The sequence below is a fragment of the Lontra canadensis genome, unplaced genomic scaffold (assembly GCF_010015895.1).
Source record: "Lontra canadensis isolate GAN:19392208 unplaced genomic scaffold, GSC_riverotter_1.0 scaffold7, whole genome shotgun sequence".
In the NCBI taxonomy this organism is placed as follows: Eukaryota; Metazoa; Chordata; class Mammalia; order Carnivora; family Mustelidae; genus Lontra; species Lontra canadensis.
In genome coordinates, this window is record NW_022631001.1 from 28,197,538 (window position 1) to 28,219,674 (window position 22,137).

General features: G+C 37.1%; 1 protein-coding gene across 1 annotated transcript; it reads right to left on the bottom strand.

Moving 5' to 3' along the window:
* Nucleotides 1-12,600: 12,600 nt before the first annotated feature.
* On the bottom strand, nt 12,601-21,670 carry LOC116864882 (olfactory receptor 51V1-like). The gene is given in 4 exon segments (XM_032852696.1): nt 12,601-12,639; nt 16,315-16,661; nt 16,664-17,237; nt 21,566-21,670. Coding segments are annotated over 4 exon segments (1,065 nt in total).
* Between the last annotated feature and the right edge of the window lie 467 nt (nt 21,671-22,137).

Here is a 22,137-nt window from a genome sequence, read left to right on the forward strand (position 1 = left end):
GTTAAAACTGGAAAGTTTGCAAACTTGGATGCAAAGTAGACAGGCTAGTTCCCTATGGGCCAAAATCAGGTTGACAGAAAGACTGATTCACTATATGGAGACTCCAGGCATACTAAGATAGCCTATCTAAAGGGCTGACTCTTCCCTGAAACTTCTGGAAGCTGCTGGGTCAATCACTTCACTATTATGAACCTCAGGATCTTCATTTGCAAATAAAAAGTTTGAATCAAGTTCTTTTTAAATTTTCTCTTCTCTGTTCAATCTTATTCTTGTCTACACTTTCATTTTTATCTACCAAGCATACAGGTCATGATAAAATTTCTGCTTCTTTGTGTCTAGGAGTTTTCTGAATTGTGTGACATCAACTTTGCTTTAAGAAAGGCAAAGGCCACTCCTCTCAGGGAATTCTCGATCAAGTATAGAAATACATGCAGGCATACACAAACACATGGGTGCATGCATGCATATATATAATAATTTGTAGGTTATGTAAAAGGCAATTATAATCTTAACAACATGGTTGTCTACAGACAAATAGTCAGGAATGCAGAATAAGAGAATAAGAAATCCAAGCAGCTTAAATATAACCAAAATTCTTGTGAACATTAAAAATAATAAACCCATGGAAAATGCTTTCTTATTTCAGAAAAGATCTTAAAGATAATCAGAAGGACAGGTTATTAGAAGCATGTCTCAAAAGTGAGGAATATCAGCTGAAAACAGTAGAAAAACATGAATCTGCCAGAGTTTTAAATTAATATTCTCCAGAAAACAGTTTTTTTTTTTTTCCCCCAATGGCTATTGTTAGGGTCCGTGATCAAAGGAACGAGACTGATATAAAGCAAAAACCAAACAAAGCTTTATTTCACGCCAAGTATCAAAAATCAAACTGACCGGTCAGGGCTGTCTCTTACGAAAAGACAATGACGATGATTCCAACAAGGTCACTCCCAAGAAGGCCTCTCCAGACGAGGCTGCTCAGCAGATGAGGCCGCTCCCCGGTTGGAGTCGCTACCCAAGAAGAGGCCACTCCCAAGAAGGCCGCTGCTGGTGAGGTCGCTCCCCGGACAGGGCCACTCTCAAGAAGAGGCGATGACGACAGAGATGATGACAGGGAGGACACCACCGATGACACAGATTCTGCTCCCCATGACACCACTCTGACAAGGCTGCTCTGGCGAGGCTGCTCCCCAGACAAGGCTGCTCCGGTGAGGCCGCTCTGGAGGAAGCCTCTTCCCTGATGATGCTGCTCCTGCAGGGCCGCTCACTGAGGAGGCCTCTTCCCAGACGAAGCCGCTCCCCGGAATGACACAGCTCTGGCGAGGCAGCGGCTCAGTGTTCCCAGCGAGGTTGCTGCCATCTAGGCCGTTTCCCCCGGCGCTGCTGCCCAGGGTTGCAGTGTGTGGGCGGGGCCGCTGGCGTCGGGGCCGCTGGTGTCTCGGTGCCGCAGGCGTCTCAGGGCTGCAGGCATCGGGGCACTGGTGGTGCGGGACCGCTGGCATCGGGACCGCTGGCGTCTGGACCACTGGCGGCTCAGGGCCACTGGCGTCAGGACCGCTGGCATCTGGACCGCTGGGGGCTTGGGGCTGCTGGCGGCTCAGGGCCGCTGGTGGCCGGGACTGCTGGCCTCTGGACCACGGGCGGCTCGGGACCACCGGCAGCTCGGGGCCACCGGCAGCCAGACTACTGGCGGCGCTTATAGCTCTTACAAGAGCTGTTACAGCTTTTCTTCTGCTCCTGCTGACTCTTCTTCTGCTGCTCCTGCTGGCTCTCCTTCTTTTGCTCCTTCTTCTCTCCTCTGACAGCTCTCCTTCTCCCCTCGACAGCCTCGCAGACCAACCTTTATGGGAGTGGTTGAGCCCCGCCCCTACACAGGCGGCCAATTGAATCCCAATTCACCCCAGTGGATATACGCACGCCCCACCGATTGGGCGTCTCCACCCAGCCTGTCCCGCCCCTACATCTGGGGTCCACCAGCCAGTTCCTATGGGAGGGGCAGGACCTTACAGCTATATCTCCACAACTTTTTATTTAATTCTAAAACAAGTACCTATATGAGTACATTTATCAGTCCATCCAATTTGAATAAGTGTATACTGTTTCAAGTAATAAGGAAAAACTGTTTTGTTGTTTTTTTTTTTGGCGCCATCCAAGGAAAGTTAACTTTATTCAACATCTCATCAAGTAACCATACACAACTTTTTTAAAGATTTTATTTATTTATTTGAGAGAGAATGAGAGAGAGAGCACAAGAAGGGGAGGTCAGAGGGAGGAGCAGACTCCCTTCTGTGCAGGGAGCCCTATGCAGGACTCAATCCCAGGACTCCAGGATCATGACCTGAGCTGAAGGCAGTTCATTACCAAACTGAGCCACTCACACATCCACCATACACAATTTTTAAAAAGATTTACATGAAAGTTAATTTAACGTTTTAAGCGATGGGGGGGAAGTTGTAAAGAAGTTACTTGCCCTCAGAATTTTTTTTTTTTTTTTGGAAAATTTTATTTCTTCATCCTTTCAGATATTTGAAACATTGTTATCAACACACATTTTCTGCTAATGGGAATAATGCAAGTTCATTTGGTATTCTGCCTCCTCTGAATCCTGGCCTTGATCCTAGCTTTGAACCACCATTGCCTAATGGTAAGGAAGAGCAAAACAACTTCCATCCAGTCCCCCAGGTCTGAGTGCCACAAGCATCTTCTCATGTTCCTTCACTGATCTGGTCCTTTTGGTCTAGTAATGGCCCTCAAACCCTCTTCTGAGGATCAAATTTCCTCCTAATATCATAATTCTGGAATGCACACCCCAGTCTTCATAACATGCTTTTTTAAAATTTGTAATTGTCCCCAATATTTGCTCCTAAACTCAACTGATATGAAAGTTCAATAAATATTAATAAATATTCCTACTGACAATACCTCTTTGTTTGAATGTCCATATAATATCTGTGAGGGAAGAACTTTTTGCTTATAATATGCATATTGTCCTTTTAAGCATATGCTACTCTGGACCTATGTGAGTAAATATCTGAGGTATTTCCTTATAAGAAAGTGAAAATTCAAATTTGAGTTAATCATTATAAATATTTCAGGAAAATTCAGAATTTAAACTTTATCCCAAATACAAAGGGCCAGAGTTAGGTTAGGGATTGCCGCATTGGATGTGAGTCCCATAACCTCAGGTAGAATGGTATATAGATATAGATATAGATGATATAGATATAGATATAGATATAGATATAGATATAGATAATACTTGATGAGAGATATCAAACAAGCAGTAATTTTAGCAAACCCCAAAGTGGGGAAAATATGAAGAAAGCCGCACTTAGGCATATCATAATCAAAGTACTGAAAATTGTAAGGGCCTACTTAGTACTAGCTTCATCCTCATAGAATAGCCATCTTGATATATAGGTAGTGAACTTAGATTGAACCTGCCCCTTCCCCCAAAGGGAAAACGCTTAGAAATACAGCCGGCTAATAAAATACGGCCAAATAGCCCCAATAACGGAGCAGGATATGTCAGGCTGACCAGAGATAACGGAGTCCAGATACAAGGATGTGTTCGGCCAGGTGGAAACGTCCAACCAAGGGAAAGCTCACGTATTACCTCCCTACCCGCCAAGGACATGTCCAGCCAGATAGAAATGTCCAATCAAGGGGAAGCGCACGTATTACCCGCCAAGGAGTGTGAGCCCCACCTATCAGACACCAAACAAAGGCGCCAATTTCAGCCAAGGTCATAGGCTAAATTAGATGACAATCACGGGATAAAATGTAATCCAATTGGCCGACTGTGTGTAACCTAGCATAATTGTATGATGTTTTCTGTGCGCTACATTCTCATTGGTCAAACCCAATTATATGGCTTTTACTCTATAAAAATTGGCCTATGAGAATAGAAGGTCATCACTTTCCTTTGTGAAAGGCGACCCCGAACGTTCGGATCCGGTTTTTGGTGCTGGCGCGAAATAAAGCCCTGCTTAACTTTTGCTTTGTATCAGTCTCGTCCTTTTGTCTACGGACCCTTTCAAAAATCAATGATAAATGTAATTGGAACATTCATTTTAAGGAACAGCAATAAAAATGATGGCTGTTTTCTCATCAGAATCAATAAATTTCAGAAGATAAAAAAACCATATATTTGAAGAAAAAAATTGACAATCTGAGATTCTACATGCAGAAAAAAATCTTTCAAAAATGGGAGCATAAGAACTTGGGGCAAGAAACTTCTAGTATTGAACACCTAAACTATAAAAGATTTTTAAGTTTAATATAAAGACTACTTGATACCTTTACAGGTTTTTTCCATGTTCCATGAATTTTTTCTCCTTTTGGGAAAACCAAAAATTCAAGAGGATGTTGTCAGAGAACTAGGTATGCGGCAAGTAAATAATACACCTGGAAACATAAACGTGATTTCTAGGTAGAAAAAAAAAATTACAAAGAACAAAATGTAAGTGTAAGGGCCTGGTTGGCCAGGGGGAGCCATTTCATTGTGGGCTTGGGTTGACCCTGCTGCTTCTCCCTTTTCCTCTGCCCCTGCTCCCACCAAACCCCAGCTTTGCACTCTCTCTGTCAAGTAAGTACATAAAATCTTAAAAAAAAAAAAAAAAAAAAAAGAGGAAATACTAAGAGATTTTAGGTAGCTTCAGTTTATAGAGGGACCGGGCTCCCTTAAGGGCATTAGAATGTGTAACAAAAGGAGCTATAAGTGAAACAACTCAAAGAGAAGAGCAGCCTATTTTGAATGAAGTCAATAATGTCATTCATTACCTTATATTTAGCAGACAGACTGCCCTGGAAGTCAGAAAGCCTGCCTACACCCTCTGGCTTCCTGTTAGTTCTGTTTTTGCATCTGTTTCTGAAACATACAAATACAATGTTCCTTCTGCCACCTGGACTTTAGCAATTTTACCTGCATCTGGGTTAGTTAGCAGAATCCCTTGCTGGCAATCTGCCACTCGAGAGAGCATTGTTCAAGGAGAGAATGCAATGTTTTCTATGTGATCGGTTTTATTATATATAACATGTTTATACCATGTCTCAAATAATCTCACTTCAAGATACCCACACAATATTCGCTATTTGCCTCAAAGCTCCCCCTACCATCTGCCTGTATCTCATTTGCTGGCAACAGCAGTCAGTCACACAGTCATTTAAACTAAAAATCTCAGAGTTATCCTTGACCCTATGCCCTTTATAGCTTTAACAGTACAGTTGAGCAGACATTACATCTTACTGAATTTAATTATTTGATATCCATCAGATACAGCATATGTCATTCATCCCCGTTTCCTGTAGCTTTGATATGCATTCCCTCCCATGTAGTCTGTGGCATAGCCTCCTAATTATCTCTCCTGTTTCTTTTTTTTCTTATAAATTCCACTTCCTCACATTATCAGCTTTCAAAAATCAGATGTGATTATTTTGCTTAAAATCTTATCACTGAAAACATTGTTGTTCGAACTAAAATTGTTAATTCACTCTGCAAGATTTTCTTACCTTTCTCAAGCTCCCAGACTTGCTACTACTTCCCTTCAGTGTGCTCCAGAACTTTTAGCAGTTCTGGGATCATGTTATATGGTTTTATTTACTTTTTTTTAATGACTTTAAACTGACTCTACCTTTGAACTTGATTAATTTTTTCCTTATTGGCTTAATAAACTTTTATCTATCTTTTTAATTCCTGATGAACATTTTCTGATTCTCTAAAGCATCTGTTGTCTACTTCAACCATTGATGACCCCTCCCTATGCAATAGTCCCATATCTTTCACACACACTGATGATCACAAATATTACATCTTGTGGAAGCTATTCCTTCACTTGTCCTAAGTACTCCACTATCAGTATGAGACATGAAATAAAAAGACCATATATTAAGGACTCTGTGTCTCCTATATTTTGCTCACTTTTTGATACAGAGGAAGCAACTAAACTATCAGTGATTTAATATTAACTGAGATACTCTTTCTGCCAGATAATGTCATATTACAATAGCATAAAGGTGATTTTGAATCCAGAGAGCACCTTATGTTCTATGTTGGCAAATGGGGAAGGTGGTGGTTTTGGACTCCCTAAATATCCCATCATCAACAAAGACATTCCTCCTCCAGTTTAATCAAAGATTACATTCTCTTAATTTTCATCAATACTGTGGTTCTTTTCAAAAAGCAACAACAGTGTGGAAGTGTAACATCATGTCCAGAGGACAGCTATGTGCTGAATTCTAAATTGGTACAGAGTGAATTATTTTGAGACATGGAAAACAGCATTTCATGACTATGTTTTTGAGTGACAGACATAAGTCCAAACCATCCTTATTTCTGTTCATAAAGGAATGTGGTAATACATAATATGTTATTCTATATTTGGCTTTCTATTTTTCCAGAAGCTATTATTACTCCAAATTTTGCTACCATTCAAGGAAGAAGTCAAGTATATTAAAATAGTAGAGAGCAACAATATATGTGTGCCAAGTACATATATTTTCAGCCCCTTAAACTTTCTGGAATTGGGCGGGGGGCTTGAGGAAAAGACTTCGGTGTATTTTGAAAGATAAAGCCAATTTATTTTTCCCAAAAAGAAAAAAAAAAGACATAGAAAAGACAGAAAACTTAACTCATATCTGCAGCTGCAGCTTCATCCCATAAAATTTACCCCATTTTCCATCTTAAAAAAAAAAAAAAAGATAGGCAAAGAAGCAAGGAAAAAGGAAAAGCTCTTTCTTACATAGATGCTTCTCTTAAATTGTCATAATCTGGAGATCAGGAGCCTCTCTCCTTGCACTGGTAATTCTCATTTCACTGCACTTTCATACCTCCCACTTCAAACACTCTTCATCAGCAGCTTTGACATCTACAAATAACTAGTAGATCTCACACATATTCATTGAAAACTTTGCCATGTGGCTTGTACTTTACATTTCCACTTGCATTGTTATTATATTAATAGATAACTTTGAAATATGTATATTTAGATCCTTTCTAACTCACTGGCCTCCAAAGATGAATTCACTACATTCTACATCATCCCACACACATTTATCATCATCTATAACTGTTGCTTCTTTGAAAACCTGAATTCCAAAAAATTGCATCACGGGGGGCGCCTGGGTGGCTCAGTGGTTAAGGGTTAAGCCTCTGCCTTCGGCTCAGGTTATGATCTCAGGGTCCTGCGATCAAACCCTGCATCGGGCTCTCTGCTTGTCAGGGCACCTGCTTCCTCCTCTCTCTCTCTCTGCCTGCCTCTCCACCTACTTGTGATCTCTCTCTGTCAAATAAATAAATAAAATCTTTAAAAAAAAATTGCATCACGGGTATAGCATTTCACATTCTTTTCCCATACTGTAACACCCAGCATTATTAATCCCTTCTCTCTAGATGAACAGATTTTGTGGAACATCACTTCAAACTTTTACTAATTAGCATACCTAAGTATCTTATTCCATTTGTTTTTGTAAGGATCAAGGATAGGCTGCCCCACTTTAACATGAAGGTTACTCTGAGCTGAAGGCTATCAAGACCCTACTGGCTTGGGGCACCTGGGTGGCTCAGTGGGTTAAAGCCTCTGCCCTCAGCTCAGGTCAAGATCCCAGGGTCCTGTGATCGAGCCGCATCTGGCTCTCTGCTCAGCAGGGAGCCTGCTTCCCTTCCTCTCTCTCTCTGCCTGCCTCTCTGCCTGCTTGTGATCTCTGTCTGTCAAATGAATAAATAAAATCTTTAAAAAAAAAAAGCAAAAAGAAAAAACCCTACTGGCTCAAGAGAAACTTTTGTCCCTCCTTAAGTACATTGAATAATCCAAATTGGGAGTCTTTCCCAGAATAAGGGTAATTAGCAGAGATAATCTCAGTGACCATCTATACGGTTGGGCAAACATCTCATTACCAAACATCTGCTCTTCTTTCCACCCTCTGAACTGCATTTTTTCCCTCTGCAGTCCACCTTCTCTTTTAGTTCAGGATGCCGTATAGACCTCGTTTTACCTCACTAGATTTGGAACTCCCATGTCTGTGTGGACTCTCTATATGCACACTCTTAGATCTGTTTTGTTTGTTTTTGTTTTTTTTCCTGTTATTCTGTCTTAGGTCAATTTGATACTTGGTCTGGCTAGAAGGACTTTTGAAAGGAGACAGGAAACCTTCCTCTAGGACACTTTCTTTTTCTTCTATTTTTCAGCTCTTCCACATTATTTCCTATGTGTTGAGCACTCCTGGGGGAAATCACAGCTGCAAGGATTAGTCTTACTTCAACCCTTTCTGTTTTTCAAATTCTAAAATACCGGTAATAAAAATATATTTCATTTTATTGTGCAGTTTTTAACCTCTGAGAATATTTCTTTCCTTCTCTAGTACCAAGTCACATTACTCAAATATTCATGTCTCTTATAAAGATGCATTGTCATTTCTCTACCTAGAGACAGTCTTTTCTAACTTGACTGCCATCTGATTGATCTATAATAATACCTCACATAATAACATGAATTGTTTTTCTCTACAAATCTTCATTGATGATGGTTTTCTGTTGCAGTGTCCAGATAAAGTCACTTATTCGGGAATGCTTAAAATGTATGACAGCAGTGACTCTGGGGACATTGTGGCCTCTGTGGACCGAGATGGTAGCCATGCCTGCCTTGTAATGTAATATTATGATGTTCAAGGGTCTCATCAGGTTTAGGAAAGCCCAGAAGTCCTTTGACTATATCCACAGGAGACATGGAGATGGAAGGTAAGCAAGAAACGCCAGAATTACACAGAGACATAACACTGGAGCATCCATAGAACACCGTGACTCCCCAGAGTTTGTGGATAAAGCTCATCTGTTTCTATTTGGGGAAATACTGTTTTTAGAGACAGACCTATAGTACTCAATGTCACTGGACTGTTAATCTTCCCACAGAGAATGTTGTAAGAAGATAAATGAGAAAGAGTTTAGTGTAGACAGACCGTCTGGTGATTCCTATTGAGCTCAGGAAATAATAAGGCCTGAATAAATAGTAATTCATGCTATTTCCAGATCTCCATTGTATTATTATTTACCCTTGTGCCATTTTACTGTGACCCAATGTGCATACGTGGTTACTTTGTATTTCTTCTCACCAGGCTCATGGGGGTTCATACGTACTCACAGATTCATGTGTATTCTCTATCCTCCTGTCAGTAATTCATACGTTATATTTCTGACTGCTCTGGATTTTAAATCTTTGATATTTTCTAAAATGTTAAATAAGTGATGCTGCAAGTTTTCATATATTTCAGACACTGCATTTCTTTTATTACTAATGTGACTGAGTGTCCTAACATATGCTGGAGAGACACTTGTGCCTTTTCACTCACATAAAGTAGTTGATTTAACTGATTGATTATTTTTATTCAGTATGGTTTTACTCAGACAGTATGGAGGTTCGTCATAAAGTTAAAAACTTGATTTTGAGTTTTTCTTGTTGACTAGAGGGTGCTTTTTGCATATTCTAACCTAAAACTAATGCTAAATTCTGCCAATGGCTTCTGCCTTGGTCTTACCTGTTAATATTCTCCATGAGGGGGAAAAAAAAAATCCTCCATATTGATGTAAAGTTATCCAAATTTTGCCCATTTTTAATTGTTGTTTTTAACATGTTTAATATTTTTTAACATTTTAACATTTTAAACATTTTCCCCACCTTTTCCCTTGGATTTTAATCCCACAGATCTATTTTCTAGACTCATTTCCTGCCTAAGTTCTGAAAATCTAGAATCATAACCCTGTACCTATGTGTTGGCCACTCATCTTCCTTCCTTTCCCCCTTGGTTTCTGAGTGATGTCTCACTCTTGGCTTTTTCCAGTCTGGTCCATCTCAACCTCTGAACACTAGTTTTATCATTTTCCTTAAAAATGAACACAGTTCATTCTTTCTTTCCCTTTCTTGTTATTGCTCTTTTCTATTAGAAAGCCAGTGCCATTAACTTCAAAATGACCCTGAAATTGCATAGAAGTAATCATCTTTCATATTTTCCACAACATTCGTTTCCATATCATCTTGTCCAACAATCCAGCTCTGGTTATCCCTCCTGGGAATAATATGAATGTTCCCTGAAATGAAAAATTATGGGTCTTGGGCCATGTTAGTAAATTTTAGTGCAAGAAAATAATCAACAAAACTAAAACAACCTATGGAATGGGAAAAGATCTTTGTAAATGGCATATCTGATAAAGGGTTAATATCCAAAATATATAAAGAACATATCACACACAATACCCTAAAAACAAATAATCCAGTTGAAAAATGAGCAGAAGACATGAAAAGACATTTTTCCAAAGAAAACATACAGATGGCTAACAGATGGATGGGGGAGATGTTCATCACTCATCATCAGGGAAATACAAATCAAAACCATGATGAGATACCACCTCACACCAGTAGGAAAGTGTAAAAGTAACAACACAGGAAACAGCAGATGTTGACAAGAATGTGGAGAAAAGGGAACCCTCTTATACTACTGGTGAGAATGCAATCCAGTGCAGCCATTCTGAAAGACAGTATGGAGGTTCGTCATGAAGTTAAAAATAGAGCTACCCTACAACCTAGCAATTGCGCTACTAGATATTTACCCAAAGGATACAAAAATACTGATTTAAAGGGACACATGCATCCTGGTGTTTATAGCAACATCATCAACAATAGCTCTACTATGGAAAGAGCCCAAATGCCCATCAACTGATGAATGGGTAAAGAAGAATAATTAACACACACACACACAGAGCGAGAGAGAGAGAAAGAGAGAGGAATATTACTCAGACATCAAAAAGAATGAAATCTTGCCATTTTTGCAATGACTTAGATGTAACTAGAGTGTATTATGCTAAGTAAAACAAGTCAGTCAGAGAAAGATAAATACTATATGATTTCACTCATCTATAGAATTTAAGAAACAAAAGAGATGGACATGGAGGAAGGGAGAAAAAGAGAGGTAGGCAAACAGTAAGAGACTCTTAACTCTAGAGAACAAACTGAAGATTGATGGAGGGGCGGTGGGGGGGGATGGGGTAACAGGGTGATGGGTATTAAAAAGGACATTTATTGTCATGAGTACTGTAAGTAATGAGTCACTAAATTCTACTCTTGAAACCAATATTACACTATATGTTAATTAACTAGAATTTAAATAAAAACTTGAAGAAAAAAAAGAAAATATACCATATGTACTTCAGTAGCATAAAGCAGTAATTTCTAGCTTATTTAAGTAAAAGGACGTGTTTTGGGCAAGCTTTTTATCTAATTGTATAAGGATAATTTTGCTTTTAGCAATTGAATATTGAAAAAATGCATTATGAAAAATATAGTTGTCACAAAGTAATATTGAATTAATTGCACATTATTAATCATAGAATTTATATAATCTGAAAAACACATATACACATGTAAAATTTTATTTGAGTAATCTACAAAAGATGCTTGATAAATGCTTGAACTTATACATTGTTTACAGTAAGTCCACGGCTCTCTAGGAATCAGAACCCCACAGGTTGGGAACCACTGTCATAATGGATTTTTTTTTTTTTTTTGTCTTCTTGATCTCTGCTTTCATCATCCTCCAAATATTCCTTTTCTACTTCTACTTGATTATTTGCAATATAATAAATAGATAGGTAGATAGATAGATAAAGAATTTTTATTATGAAATAAAAGTGATAGCCTAATTTTATGCCCATAGTACTAACATCATTTTGAATAAATGATACGTGGTTTTAGGAAATTAAGATGTTCTGTGACAATTGTGACTCAAACTGAAAGAAGTTGGTCTTGATCATAATATTAAATCTGAGTTTGGTTTCACATAAGTTATCATGTAATTCTACTAGATTATGTTGCCAGCCTCAAGGAGCTAGAATTTTTCTTCATAGTAATTTAGACCACAACCAGCTTGCTCCAAAGAGTTCACATGGAGACATAACTTTAGCTAATGAAAACAGGGATTAAAGTTTGCCTCAAAAGGCCTGTGAGCTAATCTAAATACTCTGTGGTGTTTACCATGACAGAAAATCTTGTCTCTATTTTTAAAGCTATTCCTTTCACCAGTGTCCATTTGCCAAAGTTACGGTGTTAGATACTTTAGAGCTCAGAGAGAAAAGTTTGGTCATCTCTCCACAAATTATCTCCTAAACTTAAAGTTAAGCTCACTTTCTTGAGATATCCTATGGAGAATGTTTAATGTTAAATTCATTCAGCCAAGATTTAGTGATGTTTAAAAGTGTTTCTGTAATGTCCTAAAGCCTTATTCTGATTTTTTTTTTCTGTTCTTCTGTTCATGTTCTCTTCATGTTCCAATCATGGAAATATTGAACAACTTCAAGAAAACAAAAAGTGAGCTTTAGAGTTTATTTAATTCAAATATTTAGTTAAAGTTTTGGGAAATATTTAATATGCAACTTTTAAGATAAAGAGTACATCTTGACTATTGTTATAACATTAATAAATATTAGCTAATGACCTCCAAAGGTATACAAATTACAGGACACTATACATTTTAACAACTCCCCATCTAACCTAAATAAGAGATTTCACTGTTCATATGTGTGATATTTATCCCCCAAAATCTTTTGCTAACTTACATTCATATTAAAGCATATGCAAGTCTCTGTATCTTAACAACCTCAGCAGCACTGGATTCTGGTAACCGTGTTTTATTTTTCTAGTTGTATACCAAATACAAAGTTGTATTTGACCTCTTATTCTAAATTTTGTAATTATTTAATTTTAAATGAGATTGAACATATTTTAGTATTTATTGACTATTTTAATTTCTTTTTTTAAATTTTATTTATTTATCTGATAGAGTCACACAGAGAGAGGGAACACAAGGAAGGGGAGTAGGAGAGAGAGAAGCAGACTCCTCACCAAGCAGGGAGCCTGATGCAGGGCTTAATCCCTGGACCCTGGGATCATACCTGAATCTAAGGCAGATGCTTAACAACTAAGCATCCCAGGCATACTGACAATTTAAATTCTATATTGTTTTTATTGGTTTATATTGTTTTTTTATCATATTGATTTGCAATATATTTTGCCTGAGTAAACTAATTTTGTCATGTGTTGAATTACAAATGCTTAAGAGTTTGATATTTCTTACTGTTTTTATGTATCTCTATATGTGTATGTGTGTTAGTATCAAATGACTGATTTTCATTTTATGAACTCATTTTCTGTCCATATCTGGAACCAATAGCTTATTTAAAAATGTTTTTTAAAAGAACAGTTTTTCCTTAAGTTTACAGTTTTAGTTTTATATGTATGATATTGGTATAAATATAAATAATTTTGGAATATTGTAACAACTGTATTTGTGCTAAGAAATTAGGTATAGGGCAGGGGGATGAAGTAAATGGTTGATGGGCATAGTGTGACCCAGTTTGTATGTGGGTAATGAATCATTAAAATCTATACCTGAAATTCAAGTTGCACTGTATGTTAGCTAACTGAAATTTAAATAAAAACTTGAAATAAAAAGAAATTAGGCATATATTTATCTCTAAAATTGATAAATGATTATTAAATAATCCCTATTTTCTGAAAGAATTTAAGTGGCCCTAAAAATTCATTAAATGTATTCATTTTTTCTATATACCTACTGTTAGTTCTGTACTTAAGATTCTGTTATATTGAGATGTATGGGTGTGGGTGTTCCTTTTTCTTATATCTTATTGTACAAAATATTGTTGGTTTATATGTATTTTATTAATTTTAGAAACTACTCCCAAGCTTTACTTGAAATGTACTTTTTAAAAGATTTTATTTATTTTAGAGCGTCTCTCTCTAAAGCTGGCAAAGGGGCAGAGGAAGAGAAAGAGAAAGAATCTTCAAGCAGACTCTCCACTTAGAGGGGAGTCTAATGTAGGGCTCAATCCAGGACCCTGAGATCATGATCTGGGCTAAAATGACGAGTTGGAGATTTAACCAACTGAGCCACTCAAACACCCTTGGAAATGTAGTTTTTAAATTCTTTTATTTCTCTTTTAATCTTTTCTAAGAAACTATAAAAATTTTGTGAAGTTAAAAATATTGTTATTTGTTTAGTCGTGAAACTATGGAAATGTTTTAGGAGAACAGATACAGTTATGTACAGTAGGAATATATTTCTATTTCAGGTATATACCCTTACAACCACTACCTGAGTTTTAATGATTTTTTTCCTTTTTTTTTTTTTAGAGAGAGAGTGAGTGAGAACAGAGAGAAGGGACACCCACTTGCGCCCTGGGGTGGGGGAGGGGCAGAGAGCAGAAGAGAGAATCTTCAGCAGGGAGCCTGACCCCAAAACCCAGAAATCATGACCTGAGTGGAAAGAGAGGTGGACACTCAACGCCCCGAGACATGGAGACACCCAGACCCCTTAACACTTATAATTTTAACAAATTGTTAGAAAAGAAATTTAGAGTCAGTTTGAAGTCACTATGAACATTATTTTCTTCCATCTCATATGAACATTTTAATTAATTTTTAAATTCATCTCATTGACTAATAAAGAAATAACATTAAATTATGAACATATAGTGAAAGTTCTTGACTTTTTCCATACTTTAAAGAAAATTAGGACAAAACCCTATGAAAAATCTGTTGTTGTTTTTTTTTAACATAATCATTGCTGTTTTAAACTCCATCTCTTTGATTATAAACTGAATGGAAAAAAATTACTTCTTAAATAGATTCAGATTGGTGATTCTTTTCAGTTCACAAAGAGGCATGAATAATCCATTATATGTTTTAAACCGGATTCGTTTACAATGTAGCCTCATTTACATTATGGAAATTACTTACACACTTTTAATCATTTAACTATTTTTCCTTATTTTTGAGTTGTTGTGAAATCTACATTTGATACACATTTAGATGTATTTTAATGAGAAGTAGGAAAAAGGGCAAATGTGATATTGTAAACCCAATGCCATATTACCTTTGAAGATTGGAAGTTATTTTTATTTTCAATCCATTGCACCATTCATGATTTGCTCAAATCTTGAGTTCCCAAAATATAAGGACTCCAAAGGAATCTTATAAGGAGATGAAATACTTACCAAGTTTGCTCTCAGAAGCTTATGGACAGAGTTCCACAAAGTAGTAAAGATCAGCTCTATCTAGCCCATGCGTAGGCGTATTTTTCCTAATTTGGTGACTAGGATGAGAATGATGAAGGTAAGTTGTTGCTACAGATTAAAAAACATAACAGTATCCTCTCTCTTAAAGGTCCTCATGAATGACAATTTTACATAGTTACCAGTACAGACTAAGTTGTATTACTTTCCCAAGTGGCTAGTTATCTGACCTCACATTAATTATTAAGTAAACATGGTTTTGCCATCAGTAGGAAAGGCCCCTACAAAAAAAGAAAAGTTTTTGCCTTGCTGATATTTATCAAATTCAGAAAAGATAAAAGAAATTCCTATAAAGCAGATCAGTGAAACATTTATTCTACACAGTAAAGGATATGAATTTCTGTAAGACTCAAATTAAGATTGTCAGGTTGGTAGTTATTTAGAGATACGTAAAAAAAGTGATAGAAGTTCTTCTGAGAAGCAGGAAACAGAGTTGTCTGTTGACAAATTAATGTGAAGACAAGGGTGATGATGCCTTGGAATGACTCTGCATCAAACTACGAACCAGTCCGAAAACATCACTTAACGTTAGAAACCAACTGTAATGTCTACGTTGATCAAGGCAACCATCGAAAGTGGTGATAAAATTGTACCTCCAGGGATGAATGTACACTGTGTGTTTGGATGGCTTCTTTGTAGATATTCTTTTCAAGTTAAACTTCTCTGGACAATTGTGAATATTACTTTTTATATTCAGAAATGATAATGAAATGTGACGAATGACTCTACTATTAGAGCTTCAAACTTGGGTTTTTTTTACTGTTGGTTACCATTTTTTTTTAAAGATTTTATTTATTTATTTGACAGATAGAGATCACAAGCAGGCAGAGAGGCAGGCAGACAGATACAGGAAGGGAAGCAGACTCCCTGATGAGCAGAGAGCCCAATACGGAGCTTGATCCCAGGACCCTGGGATCATGACCTGAGCCGAAGGCAGAGGCTATAACACACTGAGCCACACAGGTGCCCCTTGATTACCATTTTTGATACTTACAAATCCTTCAAGTAATGGCATATCCTATAAGTCTTAGTTTTTAATTGCCTTATTTTTAACTTTATTAAATAAATTTACTTCCTCCCCTCTCCCAGCCTGAAATTTTCTACATGTAAACCACTTGCATCTCTGTAATCTAAAGTGCTTCACTCCCTCTTCATGGAGAACCACTTCTGAATCCTGCCACAGATCTGTTGGTCTTCACACTGTAGATGATAGGGTTCATCAGGGGTGGGAAGATGATGTAGGTGTTGCCCATGAGGACATGGATCACAGGAGACAGGTGTTTACCAAAACGGTGCACCATAGTCAGACCAATAATTGGGATATAGAAAACTAGAACTGCACAGATGTGGGAGACACAGGTCTGCAAGGACTTGAATCGCTCCTCCCGGGATGCAATAGTCAATACTGAGTGCAGGATCAAGATGTAGGAGACCAGAATGAGCACTGCATCCAAAAACAGTGTGCAGATCACCAGAGCCAGGGCATAGAAGCTGTTGAAGCGGATGTCAGAGCAGGCAAGCCGAAGTAGTCCTGGTGCAGGCAGAAAGAGTGGGAGAGGATGTGGGAACGGCAATAGTGGAAAAAGTTGAGGCGGATTATGGGAGCAAGGATGAATGCAAAACTCCTAACCAAAATTCCCAGCCCAATCTTAATGATTCTGGCACTGGTTAGTATGGATGTATACCTCAGAGGATTACAGATTGCTGTAAAGTGATCAAAAGCCATGGCCAGAAGGACTCCAGACTCTGTGAGAGACAGACCATGGATGAAATAAGTTTGGGCAATGCAGGCATCCAGGCTGACTTCCTGACTGAGTCCCCACAAGATCCCCAGCACTGTCCGCACTGTGGACAGCCCCATGCACAGGTCAGTGAAGGCCAGCATGGCCAGGAAGTAGAACATGGGCTGATGCAGGCTCGGCTCTGTCCGAATCACGTGCAGCACCAGGCAGTTCCCTGAGAGTACCATAGCATAGATACAGGAGAAAGGGATGGAGAGCCAAGGGTATTCCCGTTCCAGGCCAGGGAAGCCTGTTAGGAGAAATGTTGAGGAATTGGTGCCAAAAGGTGGAAAAGCAAGCATGGATGATGTGAGGTATTTTCTCTATGAGTCAACGCTGGTGTCCATTTGCTAGGTAATTTCATACAACTTGTTTTCTCATATAGGATCAATCCGAGCAAAAGTGGTGTACATATGTAATACAGAATTCTTTAAATTAAAAAGTCACATTTATTGTTGTTCACATCTGTTATCCAAGTACCTCTCCACATTTAAGAATCTTGTTTTATTTCTACCTAGAAAAACACTGAGCGTAGATGAAGGAAAAAGTGATCCTAAATAGATTTTGTCTTTTCTCAACCAACTAGCAATTATGATAAATTTTTACTTTCCAGATGTCTATTAATCTTTCAGAGTATTTGTAAAAAGTAGTTACTCTTCATCTTTTGAATGCTGTTCAGTCTGTCTCTTCATACAACCTGTGATTCCATCTTTCTCTTCTATCTGCCAATTACTGCTCAAGTCTCAACTCAATTGCAAAAACTCCAAGATACATTTGTTTCTGTCTGCTCCAAAGAAAGTAGATCATATCTTTGTAAGTGCTTACACCAAGAGAGAGCTAGAGGGCCATAGTATATAACATCAGGAAGGATATGGATATGAATGGACCGCATGTCCCTAGAGATATTCTTTTCACATTTCAAAGGGAATGATCAAAATAGTCATCATCTGCCTGCAATCTGGAATTAGCCATGGGGAATGCACTTGTTTTATTTAACAGACACATACTCCATTTGAAGTTCAAACACTGTTTAAAAACTATTAAAAACTATTGCAGAAACTAATATAACACTGTGTGTTAGTTATACTTCAATTGTAAAATAGATAATACCACACAAACCCTACGTAGTGGGCGCTATTGTGAGCCCTCGTTATAGATGACTACATTGAGTTCAAGAGAGATTAAGCAGCTTGCTAAAGTCACTGTAAGTGAAGATTTGAAATCCTTGCAGGCTGACTTCAAGGCACATGCTTTGAACTACTCCTCTCTCTGTCTTCAATTTCACTGGGATCACTTTTCAATGCCTGTTGCTTTCATAAAGCATGAGGTTTAAAGGTTTCAGGGGTTCTCTCTAATCTTTAAATTTACACTAAGAATATCTCATTTATCAGTTTTATGTGCGTTCTGCAAGATCATCAGTGAGCTTAAGATCCTCTATCACATTGCCTTGCTTCACAAACCAGGCTTTCAACTCTCACCAGCTACCACAAGGTAGATACTCTGTTTCTTCTGTTGCTCTGGAGACTTTCCCGTGTTTGTCAGCAACTGCTTCTCAGCAATCACTAATTTTCTCAATTAGAGCTTCTCTCCCGCTCCTGTCGGCTTTATTGAGGTAGAGTGGACTCATAGCATTGTGTAAATTTGAGGTGCACAATATGTTGATTTGATATTTTACATATTTCAAAATGATTACCTCCATAACATTAGCTAACACACAGTTAATTTATTTTTAAGTATTTTATTGTTTCTATGCTATTGTAAATGGATTGATGTCCTTATTTCTTTTTCAGATGTTTTGCTTTTAGTGTATAGAAATGTGACTGTTCTCCGCATGTTGATTTATATCCTGTAACTTTACTGAATTTATTGATTAATTCTAGCTGGTTTTTTTCTGTTTGTTTCTTTTGTTTTTGTGTCATCGTCAGGATATTCTCTATATAAGATAATATCTGCCAACAAAGACAATTTTACTTCATCATATCTTATTGGGATGACTTTTCCGCCTATTCTTGTCTGATTGCTCTGTCTAGGATTTCCAATTATGTAGAATAAAAGTAGGGAGAATGGGCACACTTGTCTTATTCCTGATCTTAGAAGAAAAACTCAAACTTTTGCTGTTGAATATAATATTGGCCATGGGTTTGTCATATATGGCCTTTATTATGTTGAGGTATGTTTCTTTTGTACTCAATATGTTGAGAGTTTTTATGATGAAAGGATGATATATTTTGTCAAATGCTTTTTCTGCCTCTACTGAGATGATTTTGTCTTTTATTATATTAATGATAATATTATTAATATTATATAATATTATATATAATATTAATTATTAATTATAATATAATATATTATATTAATGTGCGGTATCACAGTTATTAATTTGCATATGTTGACTTATTCTTTCACCCCAGGGATAAATCCCACTGAATCTTGATGTATGCTTTTTTTAATATACTGTTCCTGCTTTGTGTGTTCAGTGTGCTAATATTTTATCAAGAATTTTTTCATCTGTGTTTATCAGGATTATTGGTCTATAGTTTCTTTTCTTGTAGTGTATTAATCTAGGTTTGGTATTAGGGTTATGTTGGCCTCGTAAAATGAGTCTGGAGGTGTTCCTTCCTCTTCAAGCTTTTGAAAGAGTTTGAGAAGGGTTGGCATTAATTCTTTTTTAAATATTTAGTAGAGTTCACCATCACGTCTGATCTGGGCTTTTCTGTGTGCAATGATGGATTACTGATTCAACGTCCTTACTCATCATTGGTCTGTTCAAATTTTCTATTTCCTCCCGATTCAATCTTTGTAAGTTTTTTATGTTTTAGGGAATCTATCCTTTTCTTCTAGGTTATCCAGCTTGTTGGTCTATAATAATCTGTAGAAAACGCTCATGATTTTTTGTTTCTATGGTATCAGTAGTAATGTCTCATCTCTCATCTCTGATTTCATTCACGTGAGATTCCTCTCATGTTCTTCATAGTCTAGCTAAAAGTTTGTAAATTCTGTTTATCTTTTACAAAAACAGCTTAGTTTCATTGATCATTTCTGCACTCTTCATCTCCATTTCATTTATTTCTGCTATGATCTTTGCTCGTTCTTTCTTTTTTTCTTTCTTTTGTCACCTTGGGCTTAGTTTGTTCAGTTTCTAGTTTCTTGAGGTGATAAGTGAAATTGTTTATTAGAAGTACTAGTTTCTTAATGTTGGCGTTTATGGCTATAGAATTCCCTCTTATAACATTTTGATTAATTGCATAGGTTTTAATTATAGCATGTTTTACTACCAAATATGAAGTCTATTTGAGTCTTATTCCAAAACTTTTAAATATGTAGGGAAGAAACCCTCTCTATTCACTGTTTAAACTGTACTTTGCTTTGCCCCTGTGGGTCTCTTTTTTCTCACAGGTTATATATTATCTCAAAATTGCCAGAAAACAGAAGAAATGGGGATGAAAGAAGGATGAAAAAAGTCAAGAATGATTTCTGGGTATATTGTTACCAAAACCTTTGTCATTTTTTCCTGAGAAAAAGATAACTTTTCTTCCCTTAATTTTTCTGAATTGTATCCGTTCAGCATTTTGGTTCTCCATGGGAGCTCAGTTCTAATATCTTCAACATCTTTCCTATATTTCTGAAATGAGTGTGGGGACATGAGTCTTGTGTAGTTAATATGAACCACAGTTTCTGCATTGCTAATACTGTTAGTGTAAGCAAACAATGTGATTTGTGGCACATATTCCTGTGGATTTCATTTACCTTTTACATCTTGGCTTCTGGAAATTAAAAAAGATTTTACTTAAATGTATCCAGTATTTCTAAATATTTATACCAGAGGGAAGTTCAAATATTTATTCCACAACATTAAAGGAAATCAAAGTCTCTCCACAGTGAGATTCTGTAGTATAGTGTTCATAGAGGTTTTTTTCACCCATTGAAAATGATCAGGATGGGGCATCTGGGTGGCTAAGTGGGGTAAAGCCTCTGCCTTCGGCTCAGGTCATGATCCCAGCGTCCTGGGATCCAGCCCCACATTGGGCTCTCTGTTCAGCAGGGAGCCTGCCTCTCCTCTCTCTCTGCCTGCCTCTCTGCCTACTTGTGATTTCTGTCTGTCAAATAAATAAATAAACTTAAAAAAAAAAGAAAAAAAAATGATCAGGTTGGATGACTTGAACGTTTCCAACAATAAATATTTTGAATTGTTTTCTAAGGCAGAAAGATTATGCAGTTAGGTCCAAAGACTCACATTTAAGTAATTGGAACAATATTAATGCCATAGCTATGTGATCTTCAGAAAGTTTCCAGTACATATCTCTAACCACGTGTCATACCATAGCAGCCCAAGATGAGACACTTATGTAGTTTTAGATATTCTAAGTAAAACTGAGTGGGTAAAACCCATGTTAAGTTTTATTTAGCCTACTATATCTAATTATTATGTCAATATGTAGTCAATATAAATATTTTTGAAGAGACATTTTAAACCATTCTTTCCCAGCTAAGTCTTTCATCTACTCTGTAATTTGTACTTACATAACATCTCAATTTGGCTTGCCACATTCCAAGTACAAAATAGGCCCTGGTGGCTCATGGAGAACATATTAAAGAGTGCCACTCTAACCTCAGTTTCTTCATCTCTGAAATGGAAACAATTACAATTTACTTGTATTAAGTGTTTGCTTTGTGTCTTTCGTGATTCTAAATGTTTTACAATTTCATCTAACTCAATTGTCAGGACAATCCTATGAAGTAATGTCATCATCCCCATTTTAGATGAGGCTAAGTATCCTGCCCAGGGACAGAGTACTCACAGGTGTTGGAGAAGGGTTTCCAAACCAGAAAGCCTGGCTTTATAAGCACATTCTTTATCTACTGCCATTAAAATAAAAGATATGTGTGTTCAGTAATTCTAGAAATTTAATTAGATAACAGAAGAACTCTAATTCTGAGAATTAAATAATGCTAAAATTCCTACCACAATTTAAATGCTAAAAAAAAAAGTGCTTGGTGTAATTGCTGTTATCAAAGTAGAGACTCAGATTTCAAGCAGCTTATAAGGATTATCAACCTTACACAAAACTATTGGCTTTGAAGAATGTTTTATTTGCCAGCACATGAAGTCTTTGAATACTGAAGTCATGTTATCAAAAAAAGAGGGAAAAGTTGTAACTGAAATGGAGGGAAATAAAATAAAATTTATGTTAATAACAATAGGCTGTTTTCTATAGAACATAT